At 38.8% G+C, this 15,318-nt stretch overlaps 1 protein-coding gene across 4 annotated transcripts in view; it reads left to right on the top strand.

Moving 5' to 3' along the window:
• The window catches only part of GSDMC (gasdermin C), a 63,943-nt gene that overhangs the window by 21,145 nt on the left and 27,480 nt on the right, over positions 1 to 15,318 (top strand). For 3 of the 4 annotated variants that reach the window (XM_074387117.1, XM_074387119.1, XM_074387118.1), the window contains 3 exons: positions 7,107 to 7,272; positions 10,150 to 10,261; positions 12,348 to 12,392. In XM_074387117.1, the coding sequence (XP_074243218.1) occupies positions 7,107 to 7,272; positions 10,150 to 10,261; positions 12,348 to 12,392 (323 nt within the window). The remainder of the gene's footprint in view (positions 1 to 7,106; positions 7,273 to 10,149; positions 10,262 to 12,347; positions 12,393 to 15,318) is intronic. The other variant, XM_039464349.2, reaches the window with a different exon arrangement.

Here is a 15,318-nt window from a genome sequence, read left to right as displayed (position 1 = left end):
TGGTTTGTCAATTTTTAATTTTTTTCAAAAAACCCCTCAGTTTTCTTGACCTTTTCTATTGTTTTTCTATTTTCCATTTAATTTATTCTGCTCTAATATTTATGATTTCCTTCCTTTTGTTAATTCTGGGCTTAATTTATCCTTCTTTTGTAGTTATTGAAGGTGTAAAGTTCGGTTGTTGATTTGATCTGAATTCTATTTTCTTAAGGTAGGTGTTTATAAACTTTCCTCTTAGAACTGCGTTTGCTGTATCCCATAAGTTTTGGTATGTTATGTTTCATATTTGTCTGTCTCAGATGTTATCTGCATTCCTTTTTGATTTCTTCTTTGACCCCCAGGTTGCTCAGTTTAATTTCTACATATTTATGAATTGTCTGAAATTTCTTGTTGTTATTTCTAGTTTTGTACCATTCTTATTAGAAAAGATATCTGAAATAATTTCCATATTCTTAAATTTGTTAAGACTTATTTTGTGACCCAACATATGATCTATCTTGGAGAATGTTTCATGTGCTCTGGAGAAGAATTTGTAGTCTGCTGCTGCTAGGTGGAATGTTCTGTATATTTCCGTTTGGTTCCTTTTGACTACAATGTTTTTCAAGTTTTGTATTTCTGCATTGATTTTTTTTTTTTTTTCTGGGCGACCTGGCCATTAGCAAGAGTAGGTATTAAAGTGTCCTACTAATTTTGTATTGCTGTTTATTTCTCCTTTCAGTTATGTTAATTTGATTTATATATTTATGTGCTCTGATGTTTGCTGCATATTTGTAGTAGTATCATTATATAATGGCATTCTTCTATCTTATTACAGTTTTTGACTTAAGTTCACTTAAGTCAGATAAACTTATATATATATATATACACATACATATATATAACACTATAGTGTTTTATATATATATATGTATATATGACTATATATACATCCACACATACACACACACACACACACACACACACACAAATATATATATATATATAAATATATTTGAATGAAGGTGGCCATACATACATAGACACACACACACACACACACACACACTCACTCACTCTCTCTCTCTCTCTCTCTATATATATATATATATAGAGAGAGAGAGAGAGTGTGTGTGTGTGTGTGTGTTTGTGTGTCATCTTTTGCATTAGATTTTTTTTTCCCATCTCTTCCCTTTCAGCCTGTGTATCCTTAAAGCTAACACAAATCTCTTTTGGGCAGCAAATCATTGGATCTTGCTTTCTTATATATTTATCCACTCTATGTCTAGTTTGGAAAATTTAATCCATTTACATTTAATATAATTATTGATAGGTGAGTACTTAATATTGTCATTTTAATTATTTTATGACTTTTACAGTTTTTTTCTTTCCTACTTTCTCACATGCCATCTTCCTTTGTGATGTGATTACTTTTTGTGTTAGTACGCTTGATTCCTTTCTCTTAATTTTTTGCATACCTACTATAGGGTTTTCCTTTGTAGTTACAATGAGGCTTACCTAAAATATCTTATACTTACAATATCCTATTTTATGCTGATGACAACTTAATATTTGGGATGTTAATTCTTTTTGAAGTGTTCAACTGATTTGGGACATTTTTGAGACTGTCTCACTCTGTCACCCACACTGGAGTGCAGTGGCACAATCTCAGCTAACTGCAAACTCTGCTTCTAAGGTTTAAGCAGTTCTTATGCCTCAGCCTCCCAAGTACCTGGGACTACATGTGTGTGCCACCATACCTGGATAATTTTTTTGTATTTTTAATAGAGACAGGGTTTTGCCATATTAGCCAGGCTGGTCTTGAGGTCCTGGCCTCAAGTGATCTGACTCCTTTGAACTCCCAAATTGCTGGGATTACAGGCATGAGCCACTGTGCCTGGCCTTTAGCTTAATTTTGATTGTATAAAAAGCATTATATCTTTACTTCTTCCCCTCATTGATGTTTTAGCGTTATTGATGTTATGATTTACATGTTATTCATATTGTATATCTAATAACAAATTATTGTAGAGTTATTTTTAATATATTTAAGACATTTTTATGTCAGAAATGAAAACTGTTTACGTACCACATTTAGAATATTATAGAATTCTGACTCTGATTATATGTTTTCCTCTACTGGTGAATTTTGCACATTAATGTGTTTTATGTTGTTAATTAACATATTTTCATTTCAACTTGAAGAACTCCTTTTTGCATTTCTTGTAAGGCAGATCTAGTGGTGAACTTCATCAGCTTTTGTTTGTTTGGGAAAATCTATTTCTCATCTCTGAAGGACAGCTGAGTTTTGTATTCTTGTCTGACAGTTTCTGTGGTTTGAATGTCCCCTCCAAAACTCATAATGAAATTTAATTGTTATTATACCAGTATTAAGAGATGGGGCTTTTAAGAGGTGATTGGGCCATAAGTGTGCTGCCCTCATGAGCTGATTAATATCATTATTGTGGGAATTGAGTAGTTTTGACGGGAGTGGGCTCTTGACAAAGGGTGAAGTTCAGCCCTTATATTCTCTTTGTCTTGTGTGTTTGCTTCTGCTTTTCACCATCTTCCATGAGATGACATTCACCAATGCTGGTGCCATGCTCTGAGAACTTCCCAGCCTCCAGAACCATGAATCAAATAAACTTCGGTTATTTATAATTTAGCCAGTTTGTCGTATTCTCTTACAGCAACAGAAAACAGACCAAAACAGCAGTTTTTCTTTTCTTTAAGTATCTTGAATATATCATCCTTTCCTAGCCAGATTTCCTCTAAGAAATTTGCCAATTGTCTCATAGATACTCCTCTGCATGCAATGAGTAGCTTTTTCTCTTGTTACTCTCAATATTTTCTCTTTATCTTTTGATAATTTAATTATAATGTGTCTTGGTGTAGATCATTTTGCGTTCAACCTATTTGGAAAATTTTTAGTGTGATAAATCTTGATGCCCACTTCTGTCTCAAAATTTGGGAGGTCCCTTTCCTTTTCCTTTTCCTTTTTCCCTTTCCTTTCCAAATGGTCTTGCACTGTCACTGAGGCTGGAGTGCAGTGGCATGATCCTGGCTCACTGCAGCATCTACCTCCTGGGCTGAAGTAATCCTCCCACGTCAGCCTCCTGATTAGCTAGAACTACAGGTGTGTGTCACCAACCTGCTTAAATATTTATTTTTTGGGAGAGATGTGGTCTCAGTATTATACTCAGGCTGGTTTTGAACTCCTGGACACAAGTGATCCTCCAACTTTTGTCTCCCAAAGTGCTGGGATTATAAGTGTGAGCCACTGCATCTGGGTATCATTATTTCTACAAATAAGCTTTATATCTCTTTTTCACTCTCTTATATTTCTGGAGAATATTATCTTTTATTTCACTTGATGGTGTCCCATAAGTGCTGTAAGTTTTTTTCACTCTACATTCTGTTTTCTTTTTATTCCTCTGATTGGATAATTTCAAATTTTTGCTGAGTCCACTAATTCTTTTCCTTGATTGAATCTGCTGTTGAAACTTTCCAACATTTTTTCAGTTTAGTTACTATATTCTTTATCTTTAGGATTTAAAAAAATGGTTTCTATTTCTTTGTGGAACTAATTTTGTGTATTGTTTTCTTAATTTTGTTTAGTTGTCTATCTGTTTTTTCTTGTAGTTCATTGAACTTCTGAATTCTTTGTCAGTTTATTTATAGATCTCCATTTCTTTAGAGTCAGTCATTGGAGCTTTATCAGATTCCTTTGGTGGTAAGTGTTTTCCTGATACTTCATAATCTTTGTACCCTTGTATGTCTTTCTGTGCTTTTGAGGCAGCAGCCACCTCTTCCAGCCTTAACTGTTCATATCAGTGGAGACAGACCTTCACTAGTCAGTCTAACCTTGGGTTCTAGATGGACTGGCTATTCGTGTTCATGAGTAAGTGTGGCTGTTTATGCTCTTCAGTTGGTGGAGCCACTGCCTGCACCCTGAGGTGGAACTGCTGGCTGTGCTTCATGGTTGGGTTGGATCATTGGCTGGGTTCTGTGGTCAGGAAGAGCTGTTGGTTAGACTCTGCATTCAGGCAGGGGTACTGGCTGGGCTCCTTCATGGGGTGGGGATTTTGACGGGCTTTGTGTCAAGTAGGGCAACTGGCTGGACTGCACAATTACTTCTTGTCAGATGTTGTTGCAGCCTGTGCTCCTGGCTTTGTGATACTGTTGTTTAGACTATATATTGGACTGGGCTTTTGGCTGGGCTCTGAAATTGCCCCTGGTTGGATGGGGACCCATGAAGTGCTCCCTGACTGGGTGTACTGCTGGCTGACTGTCACGTTCAGATGGAGCCATAGACTAGGTTTTGTAATCAGTGGTGGTCTCGGGATGTGCTTTGTAGTTGGGCAGGCCACAGGCTGGGCTCCATGTTTGGGTAGGGGCACAGGCTGCACTGTGTGTTTGTGCTGGGTCACTGGCTGGGAACTTGATCCAGGTAGGACTACTCACTTTGCTCCATGGTCAGTCAGGGTCACTATGAACTCCCACATTGGCTGGATTTGTAGCCTGTGTCCCATATTTGAATGTGGTTGTAGGCAGAGCTTCAAGGCTGTGTTGGGTTGTTGATCAGGCTCCTTCATAAGGCAGGGTAAGAGACTATGCTCCACAGTTAGGTCTCCCAAACAGATATGTAAATCTGAAAGTCACCAGCTGGACTTCCTGCTTGAGTAGGGCCTGGGGCTGGGCTCTGAACTTGGGAAGGGTCACTGTTTGGGACTTCCTGGTCAGGCCAGGTCAGAGCCTGTGCTCTGCAGTTAGGTGTGGTTGTTGGCTGGCCTCCGTATTTGGGCAAAGTCTTAGGCTGGGCCTGAGGCTGAGCAGAATTGTTGTGGAGGATCCTTGGTCAGTTGGGGTACAGGCTGTGCTCCACCATTAGGCAGGGTTGCTGGCTGGCTTTCCTATCTTGCAAGGAACTTAGGCTAGGCTCTGAGGCTGGCATCCGCAGCCAGGCTGTACCACTTGCTAAGGATGCAAGCCAGACAGACACTGCCTACCATACTTCCTGGCCAGATAAATTTGTTGGCTTTGGTCTGCAGGTAGGCAAGCTGCTGGCTGGTCTCTCTGATTGGGTGCCACTGCTAGTAGGAATGCAGTCTCACTGCCAAGATCCATGTGGTAATTGCTGAAGCCTTGATCACTTCTTTGCTTCTAGATGACCTGAGGTGGTCTAGTCCTGCTGATTCCCTCAATGTTCTCTGTGGCATGGGACATAGCTGGACCTCCTAGGATGTGCTTTGGAATGCTGTTTGAAGCTGGATACCCACTTTGGCTCTCTTTTTCCCACTGAAGAAGTCATGGGCCCAGGGGAACTCCATCCATGTTGTGATGGCACTTGGGGGAGGGGTGATACTGCAAAGTTAAACCATTACTTTTACCGTTCTAATGAGGCTGTGTGTGTGTGTTTCAAGGGGGCGCTTCAGTCTCACCCTTGGGTTCTGGGATTTTTACAAGAGCATTTTTGTCTGTGGATAATTACTAACTGAACTTTCTGTGAGGTAGTATATAGCCAAGGACCTCTCATTCTGCCTTCTTGCATATGTTTTATCTGTCCTGGGATTTAATTTACCTTCTTGTACGTTGGAAAAGATGGATAACCAATGATCCATTAAGGGCTAAACAAAGGTAAGTCTTCATGCATGGTAGAAACAGATATGTAAATTTAAATAATATTTTTTATCAAGGAAGAAACTATTAAGTAAGCAAGTAACTAAAATCACAGAATGTTGAAATCAAGGCTAAAAGTTACTTTGACATTCCACAATTTCTCTATGCCTGCCTTTTTTGGTGAGAATTAGAGGTAACATTTGTAAAGACTGTTCATGGTGCAAAACAGCATCTGAATTTCTGTAGCTCACAGAAAGAGAAGCATTTTTCTCACAGAGATATCTTTTATTATTTAAAGAGCCTGTAATTTCACAGGTAAATATTATTTGCCAGAACTAAAAGAAACAAGGCAGAACTAAAACTTTTACATAGAAAAGGGAGTGAGATGGTTTTAATAAATGGGATGAGGGACGTGTAATGTGTTTTCACCTATAAATGTTTTGAGGGATGCTCAGATAGTAATACAAAGGATGAGGTAAAAGAGACTGGGTGGAAGGAAGGGAGTCCATTTAAATCTCTCTTTGGATTTAACAGTTGAACTGACATGTACAATGAAAAGCAAGCAAAGTAGGAAGAAAGCGGTCCTGATGGGGTGTTTAATATCCTTGGGGTAAAATAGAGCTTGGTGTTCTCAGGATAAGGGGTGAGGTCAGTGAGTTGGAACCTTAGACGACCAGGATAAAGGAGGTACAACATGAAACTTGGACGAGAAGTAGGTGTCAGATAACATAGCATCTGAGGACACGGTAAGAAGTTTAAATTTTATTCCAACAGCAACGAGAAAAACCTAATATTGTGTGCTCAGTAACCTCTTCCACTGAAAAGAAAATTAAGAGTCCCTCAATATTCCACATGACTTTTGTATAGGATACTGAATGGCTGCCTTGAGTAGAATCAAGGTTGAGCCTCAGAACTGAAATAGAGATAAAATCGATCTTCAGTCCTTCAAACCATTCAGATATCCCTGGAAAGTACATCATCAATTTCAGCCCTACCAATCCACCCACCAAGGACAATAAATCTGTAACGGTCACGAAATCATTCAGAGTCCTCCTTGCTTCATCCCACTTTATCTGCTCCCCAGCCCCTCTGATTGTGCTAATGGACATATTTGGTATGAATACCTAGCTTTCACAACAGGACCTCCTAAAGACTGTTCTCAGTTATCTGGAACTTTCTGCTTCTAGCCCTTTTTTTTCTTAGAGACCCTAGTGCTGAACTTCTATAAATTATACCTTAACAGAACCAGTATAATTTAGTAAAATGTAGATGCCTTTAACAATATGATATATATACGCTCACACCTGAACCACCATCAATGGAATCTTCTCCATCCTGTATGTCAGATAAAACATTCTGCTGCCCTAGGTACTTGAACACCCATTGGTGACTCACCTACCAAGGTCTAAAAGCATTGCACCCCTCCCAAGTCTTGAGGAGAAGGGCACTCAGAGTAACCTGAAAAGGCATCTCTTTCCCACTCTGACTCTCCTCCTCCTTCCTTAAATCACCAGGAAACTGTTGCATCCAGAGCCAAAATATCTAGAGGAATGTCGGATGAGAAAGGGCAACCTGTACGTGGTGACAGATGCTGTTGAACTGATCAGTGATACTCTGCTGTGGGACAACAGAAGTAGCAATCTTTCCGGGAAGATTTCTCTTTGGATTACTTCTGTCAAGGTATAAATTTGTCCTGAAGTGGGATTGAAATACAAAATAGTACAGCCAGTCCTGTCAACCATGCTTCATTTCCCAGGGGGCTCTGGACTAATTCCCAGGGATTATGAGGGGTGGAATCATTATTTCCCACTTCTCACATGTCAGTGTATCCTGACTTCTGATCTGAGAGTATATCCTAATAGCTTCCAATACAGTGTTTTAGTATAGGGGGTCATGCAGTATTGATAAAATCAAAAATATATTTAATTATTTAATATTGTGTTTTGCTTTGGTTAAATGATAAATTCAGCAGAATCCAAATGTGTGGCTGCTGTGTTATATAGAGTCTAGTTTTATGGCTGGAAGAAATGAGGGACCACTAACACTAAACCCCAGTTATTAAAGTACTTTAAGCTCTAAGAAAACCTGATAAATGTTTCAAGGAGTGAAATCAAAGTATCCTCAAGTTCATGAGACTTATATGAGTCATTCACAATAACCAAGTATATTTTTAATATTAATACATTTATCAAATATTCAGATCAAGTATGGGAGAAAGACATATAAAGTTTGTGTGTGTTATAATGTGCTTTTGCACTACGTCTGTGTAATTGATCCCCACTTAAGAGCTTTAGAAACTAGAGAAAAAAATCTGATATGCGTACTAACTTTCCTAATGCCAGTGAGTTACGACTAAAAAGTAGACAAATGGTAACAGACCCTGGACAGCAGGAATAGTGGACTGCCACCTGCAGCAGGGGAGAAATTTTAGAAACAAGAATCCCCAAAAAGTTCAGGAGTTGGAGGCACTAGCTACCTCTGAAGATAGGGTATAGGTGGGACTGAAAGTAAGAAATATTGATTGGAAATCTTTTAAAATTTAAAAAGAATGTTTGTGGGTATATAGTAGATGTAAATATTTATGGGATACATGAGATATTTTGCTACAGGCATATAATGTGTAACAATCATTTCAGGGTATCTTTATAAAGAACATTCAGAGCCCAAATCCATTCCCACCTCTACATAGCCAGGCAACTACCCTCATCCACTCTGGAAGAAGACCTTCTGAAAAACTATTCACTATGGGCTCTAGATTTAGGGAGACTAGTTACAGTGATGGGTGGAGGTGAGAAGCAACATTGCAAAAGGAGAATAAGTGCACATCCTCAGTGGGAGTGAGGACATTGAGCTCACTCAGCTCCAGGCATCATGTCCCTACCTTTTCCACCCCCACAACACACAGCCTAGGTGGGAGATTAAAGAATTATTTCCTAGGAAAATTAACCAGTACAAAAGAAATAACTAAAAAAACCCCAACAGCTGGAGACTCCAAAGAGATAGCTTAATCCCTGCCTGGTTGCCCCAAATAGAAACCTCTACTCGACATATCCTGCCAATGCATGCTTAACAGCTTTCCTGCTTCACTCGTTAGTAAAACAGAAAAAAAAATCACGGACACTTGAGGAAAGCCTAAAACACAAAGCAAAAACACTTTGAAATCAGGAAATTAGAGGAAACAAAGATGACATAGGGAGGTAAGAAATACTTGATCCCCCTAAAGACATGGTGTTTTGTTTCCATGAAAGGATAGTGCTCTGTAAAAAGGGTATTTATGGCTCTTATAAATTAAAAACAGAGTAGTAGAAATTTATTGTTCTTTTTCTTAAATAGAAGAGTCAAAAAGCAAAATCAAAGAAATTTCCAGGAAAGAGTAAGCAAAAAGATAGGAGAATATTCATAAAAAAATTTGGAGGCCAGGCACAGCGGCTCATACCTATAATCCCAGCGCTTTGGGAGGCTGACACAGGTGGATTGCTTGAACTCAGGAGTTCAAGACCAGCCTGGGCAACATAGTGAGACCTTGTATCTACAAAATATAAACAAAAAATTAGCCAGGTGCTGTGGCACATGCCTGTAGTTCCAGTTACTTGGGAGGCTGAGGTGGGAGAATTGCTTGAGCCTGGGAGGTTGAGGCTGTTGTGAACCGTAATTGTGCCACTGCATTCCAGCCTGGGAGACAGAATGAGGCCCTGTCTCAATTAAAACAAAACAAAACAAAACAAACTTGAGGATCAGTCAAGGAGATTTAACTACTCCTGAATAATAGGAGTTCCTGAAGGGGAGAACAAAGACATACTGCAATGGGGAAAATCTTTCAGGAAAAAATACAAGGAAGGTTCTGAGACCCAAAGAATGTGTTTCCAGAATCAAAGTGTCCGCTGAAGGCATGGTTTCACAAGTCAACATAGATTCATACCACAAAACGTAAGTGTGAATTTACAGAACATTTACCCCCAAAAAGAAAACCATAAATATTTCTAAAAGGGAAATAGTCATATTCCAGAGAATTCCAGCCTTCAATTCTATGCCCAAAATATCAAGTATGAAGTAAAATAAAAAATGCCTTTAGATGCACAAGGTCTCAAAAAAATGTGTTCCCCATCTGCTCTGAAGATAATGAGTAAAGAGACAGAGAAGGCACAGGGACATCACATTAACTAATAAAGGAAAGGTTGGGAGTGGGGAAAAGCAGTTTCCCCCTGAGTATAAACAGTGAATATTAACTTAAACATTGAGATATGAATAGGAAGATAGAAAGGAAATAAGGAATGAGGGAAGAGAAGGAAAACAAATGTATCATAATAAAAAAGAATAAATAGATATACTTAAATTTGGAAAGAAATAAAAACATGGCAATATCAACATGAAATTGAGAAATGGGAAGATGAGAACAGGATGAAATAAGGAAGAAAAGCAGGGATTGGAAATCAAAAGTCAGCAGTAGGGAGGATGAGAGCAGGGAATGCTGGTGTTTTTCCTCAGGAGCTTTCTAGAGCCATCTGACCCTTACAATGACATACATTTAATACTGTATCATCTGGTTTCTCTCCTCAGGGTCAAAGTCAAGGAAAGATTTGCAAAAAGAAGGAGAAGAAGCTAACTCTGAAGAAGGGCATGGTGATGGCATATAAGAAAAAGCAGCTGATTTTTGAGGAAAAAGGCAGGTGTAAGCAGAGCTCAGCGAAGCAGATGGGGGTAGAGAGGGGTGTCTGCTTCTCCTGAGAGAGAAACGAGAGGAAAATAACCATAATATGCAACCTTTCCTGCTCTGCCTATCCAAGGAGATGTATGTATATTTCTTACTGTCCAGGGCACATACCCATCCTACCACACAGAGGCACTTCCAAGCATGGCCTGGCTGAAATGCAGCTATTGACAGATACAGAGACAGTCTCGTACAGGGAAAATAATCCAATTTGTTCATCTTGGACTATTGTTAGCACTGGGCAAGTCCAACCCTAATCCTAACCATCCTTATTTATTTAAGCATCCTCAGCAACTCATCAGCCACAGAGGCTTACCCAAGGTTACCCATAACCCCAGGTTAAAGTCCTATGAGGCAACAACAGCAGAATCACAAACAAAACTGCAGACACAAAACCCTCAGAACATAAGGCTGAGTTTTATCCACACGTTTCCCTCCTTCACCAGCCTCAAAATGCACAGTTCCTGATCACACACTTTGGGTTCAGACTCCATGTGGGCAGAAGCATCTGTGTCAGTTGCATGCCTGGGTGTGATGGTGAGTGCCGGGAACACAACCAGCTCTCAGAGTCCTTGTCCTCTCTCTTCCCAAATGCTGAGTCCCAGCTAAAGCTCATTCTAGTACAGATTGAGCTCAGCTCCTCCTTCTCCCACACTCACTCTCACAGTCTACTGCCTAAAGCATCTTCACTGCAACATGGTCAAGGGAGTGTCCTGATGTCAGTTACCTCTCATCAGTGGCCATAGACAGAATAAGGCTGAACTCTCCAATCTTTCACAGCTAGTGGATTCTGGCTTCTGGAAAACTGACCATATTCAAAGCAGCTCTCTCGAGAGGAGAAGGGATGAGGATGGGATTTCCACTTTCAGGACTCTTGCTGAGGGCACCAGGAGATGGTGGCACTATCAAAAGTCATGGTGAATTATAAGATGATTTTAATATATGTGATAAGACTATTTTAATATATAACATAATATGATTTTAATATCTTAATATTGAAGGAAAAGAAAAGGAGCCCTAGTTTCAAAATATCGTAGTCATCAACAACGAATCAAAAATGATGTGGTCAGGTGAAAGAAGACTCCACAGAACATGATGTGGTGGTATCCAGATAGAATCAAATCAGTTTTCACTGGTGACTGAAGCCAAGTGGACTCATTGGAGAATAAACCACAGTGGAGGAAGTGTGAATGCGAAGAGAGAAAATGGGGAACCAGTGTGTAGATGACTTGAAGAAAGTTGGCTGTGAGGGGACAATAGGTGGAGGAGGTGATAACTAAAGTCTCTGTAGCTTGGGGAAAGGGGTTTATGAGATGGCAAAGATGTGAGCCTGTTGTCAGGCTACGGGAAAGATCCTGATGAACTGGAAAGGGTGAAGATGAATTGGAGTCAGTTGCATCACTAGACATGTATCTCCATTCCTTGCATCAACTACGGAGAGAAGATCTCATTTCCATTTTACAGATGTGGTGTCTGACACAGAGGAGTGCCACTCCCCCTGCTAGTAGTCAGAACATGACTTGCAGTCACTGCTGTGAGGTTAGCTTTTCTCTAACTTCATTCACTCATTTCCTCTAAGCTTTTCAACACTTATACAACATTTTTGTCTTCTTCATGGGCTCTTTCCCCTGTTGAACACTTGCACTTCAGTATTAGGTGAGTTTTAGACCTCAGCACCTTTCTCTACATGGAATGTGAAATCATCCAAGAAGATACCAGATCGGGAGTGGTAAGGAACGCAGGTCAGTAAGAAAAGGGCAGCAGGAGGCAGTCCTACCTCCTGAAAGTCAAAGGAAGCTGAGTTCCTTTACCCTATCAAGGTAATTTCTAAATGTTGGATGGCAAAATGATTACCCAAAGTGCTGATTTAAATGCAGATTACAGGGCACCCTTCAAAGTGATTCAGAAGACACAGAGGGAGGCCAGTGGTCAGATTTAACAGCATCCCAGTGATTTTGATAGAAGGGGTTCCCTGATCCAGGTACAGGGTATGGGAAAGACTCGGGCAGAAATAACAAGTCTCCTAATGAACTTCTTTTCCATTCAGCCATTCTCATCACAGATGATACTGGACAGCGCACCTTTCAAGATAGTGAGTTCCTAAGTCTGGTTTATTTTATATTAAAAAAAAATTTTTTTGTGAGTACATAGTAGATATATATATATATATATATATATATATATATATATATATATATTTATGGGGTGTGTGAGGTGTTTTGACACAGACATGCAATGTGCAATAATTAAATCATGGAAAAATGGAGTATTCATCCTCTCAAGCATTTACAGTGTTACAAGCAATCCAGTGATACTCTTTTAGTTTTCAAAAAATGTACAATTAAATTATTTTAACTGTAGTCACCCTGTTGTGCTATCAAATGCTAGGTACTATTCATTCTTTCCAGCTTTTTAAAATGTGTCTATTAACCATCCCTACCTATCCTCCAGATCCCCCCACCCCGACCCTTCCCAGTCTCAGGTAGCATCCCTGTGTGTTCAACTGTTTTGATTTTTGCATCTCACAAGTAAGTGATAACAAGATGTTTGTCTTTCTGTTCCTGACTTATTTCACTTAACATAATGATCTCCAGTTTCATCCGTGTTGTTGTAAATAATAGGATCTTTTCTTTTCTATGGGTGAATAGTATACAACTATGTATATGTACCATATTTTCTTTACCCATTCATCTGTTGATGGACACCCAGTTTGCTTCCAAATCTTGACTCTGTGAACAGTGTTGCAACAAACATGGGAGTGCAGATATCTCTTTGGTATACTGATTACCTGCCTATTGGTATATTTACCCAGCAGTGAGATTGCTGGATCATAAAAATGTGTAGCTCTATTTTTAGTTTTTTGGAGAAACGTTCTCCAGAGTGGTTGTACTAATTTACGTTCCCATCAACAGCATTTGAGAACCCCTTTTACTCTGCATCCTCCTCAGCATGTGTTATTGCCTGTCTTTCGGCTATAAGCCATTTCAACAGAGGTGAGATGATATCTCATTGTAGTTTTGATTTGCATTTCTCATATGATCAATGATGTTGAGCACCTTTTCATATGTTTGCTTGCTATTTGTATGTCTTCTTTTGAGAAATGTCTACTCGCATCTTTTGCCCATTTTTAATAAGATTATTAGATTTATTTCTATAGAGTCATTTGAACTTCTTAAATATTTAGATTATTAATCCCTCTCGAATGGGTAGTTTGCAAATATTTTCTCTGATTCTGTGGGTTGTGTCTTCACTTTGTTGATTGTTTCCTTTGCTGTGAAGAAACATTTTAACTTGGTGTGATCCCATTTTTCTATTTTTGCTTTAGTTGCCAGTACTTGTGGGGTGTTTACTCAAGAAATCTTTGCCCAGACCATTGTCCTGAGGAGTTGCCTTAATGTTTTATTTTAGTAGTTTCATAGTTGGAGGCCTTAGATTTAAGTATTTAAATGATTTTGATTTGATTTTTGTATATGGTGAGATAGGGGTTTAGTTTCATTCTCCTGGATGTGGATATCCAGTTTTCCCAGTAGTATTTATTGAAGAGACTGTCCTTCCTCCATTGTATGTTCTTGGCATCTTTGTCAAAAATGAGTTCACTGTAGGCACATGGATTTGTTTCTAGGTTCTCTATTTTGTTCCATTGGTCTGTGTGTCTTTTTTTTTTTTTTTTTTTTTTTTAATGCTAGTACCATGTTGTTTTGTTTACTACAGCTCTTCAGAATAATTTGAAGTCAGGTAATGTGATTCTTTTGGTTTTGTTCTTTTTGCTGAGGATAGCTTTGACTATTCTGGGTCTTTTGTGATTTCACGTAAATATTAGAATTCTTTTTCTGTGAAGAATGTCATTGGCATTTTGATAGGAATTGCATTGAATCTGTAGATTGCTTTGGGGAGTATGGACATTTTAACAATATTAATGATTCCAATCCATGAACGTGGAATATCTTTCCATTTTTTTTGTGTCTTCTTTAATTTTTTTCATCAATGTTTTGTGGTTTTTGTTGTAGAGATCTTTTACTTCTTTGGTTAATTCCTAGGTATTTGCTGTTATCCCTATCATCAATGGGATTAGTTTTTTTAAATTTCTTTTTTAGAGTGTTCACTGTTGGCATATAGGAATGCTACTGAATTTTGTATGTTGATTTTATATTCTTCAACTTTACTAATTTGTCATTCTACTAGTGTTTTTAGTGGAGCTTTTAGGTTTTTTCAAATATAAGATCATATCATCTGCTATCAATGATGATTTGACTTCTTCCTTTCCAATTTGGATGGCCATAGGATTTTCTCTTGCCTGATTGCTCTAGCTAAGACTTCCAGTACTATGTTAAATAGCAATAGTGAATGTGGACATCCGTGTGGTGTTCCAGATCTAAGAGGAAAAGCTTTCAGTTTTTTTCCCCATTCAGGATTAAACTAGCTGTGGCTCTGTCATATATGGGTTTTATTATGTTGAGGTATCTTTCTTCTATACGTGGTTTTTAAAGGGTTTTATCATGAATGGACGTTGAACTTTGCAGAGTACCTTTTAAGCATCAATTGAAATGATCATATGGTTTTTGTCCTTCATTCTGTTGATATAATGCGTCACACTGATTGATTTGTGTATGTTGAACCATCTTTGCATACCTGGGAAAAATCTTACTTGCTCATGATGAATGATTTTCCTTCCTTCTCCCTAACTTGCTTAACTCTCTTTCTCCCTTTCTTTCTCTTTTTTCTTCCTTCCTTCCTTCTTCTTTCTTTCTATTTCCTCTTTCTTCCTTTCCTTTCCTTTCCCTTCCTTCCCTCCCTCCTTCCTTCCTTTGTTCGTTTGTTCTTTCGTTCATTCGTTCCTTCCTTCCTTGCTTTCTTTCTCTCTCTCTCCTTCCTTCCTTCCTTCCTTTGTTCCTTCCTTCCTTCCTTTCTCACTCCCTCCCTCCTTTCTCTTTCTTTCTCTTTCTTTCTTTCATTCATTCTTTCTTTTCTCTCTCTGCTTCCCCCATCCCCCTCCTGCCCCTCTCTCTTTCTTTCTTTCT

The sequence above is a fragment of the Saimiri boliviensis genome, chromosome 15 (assembly GCF_048565385.1).
Source record: "Saimiri boliviensis isolate mSaiBol1 chromosome 15, mSaiBol1.pri, whole genome shotgun sequence".
In the NCBI taxonomy this organism is placed as follows: domain Eukaryota; kingdom Metazoa; phylum Chordata; class Mammalia; order Primates; family Cebidae; genus Saimiri; species Saimiri boliviensis.
This window is presented reverse-complemented; position numbering and strand designations above follow the sequence as displayed.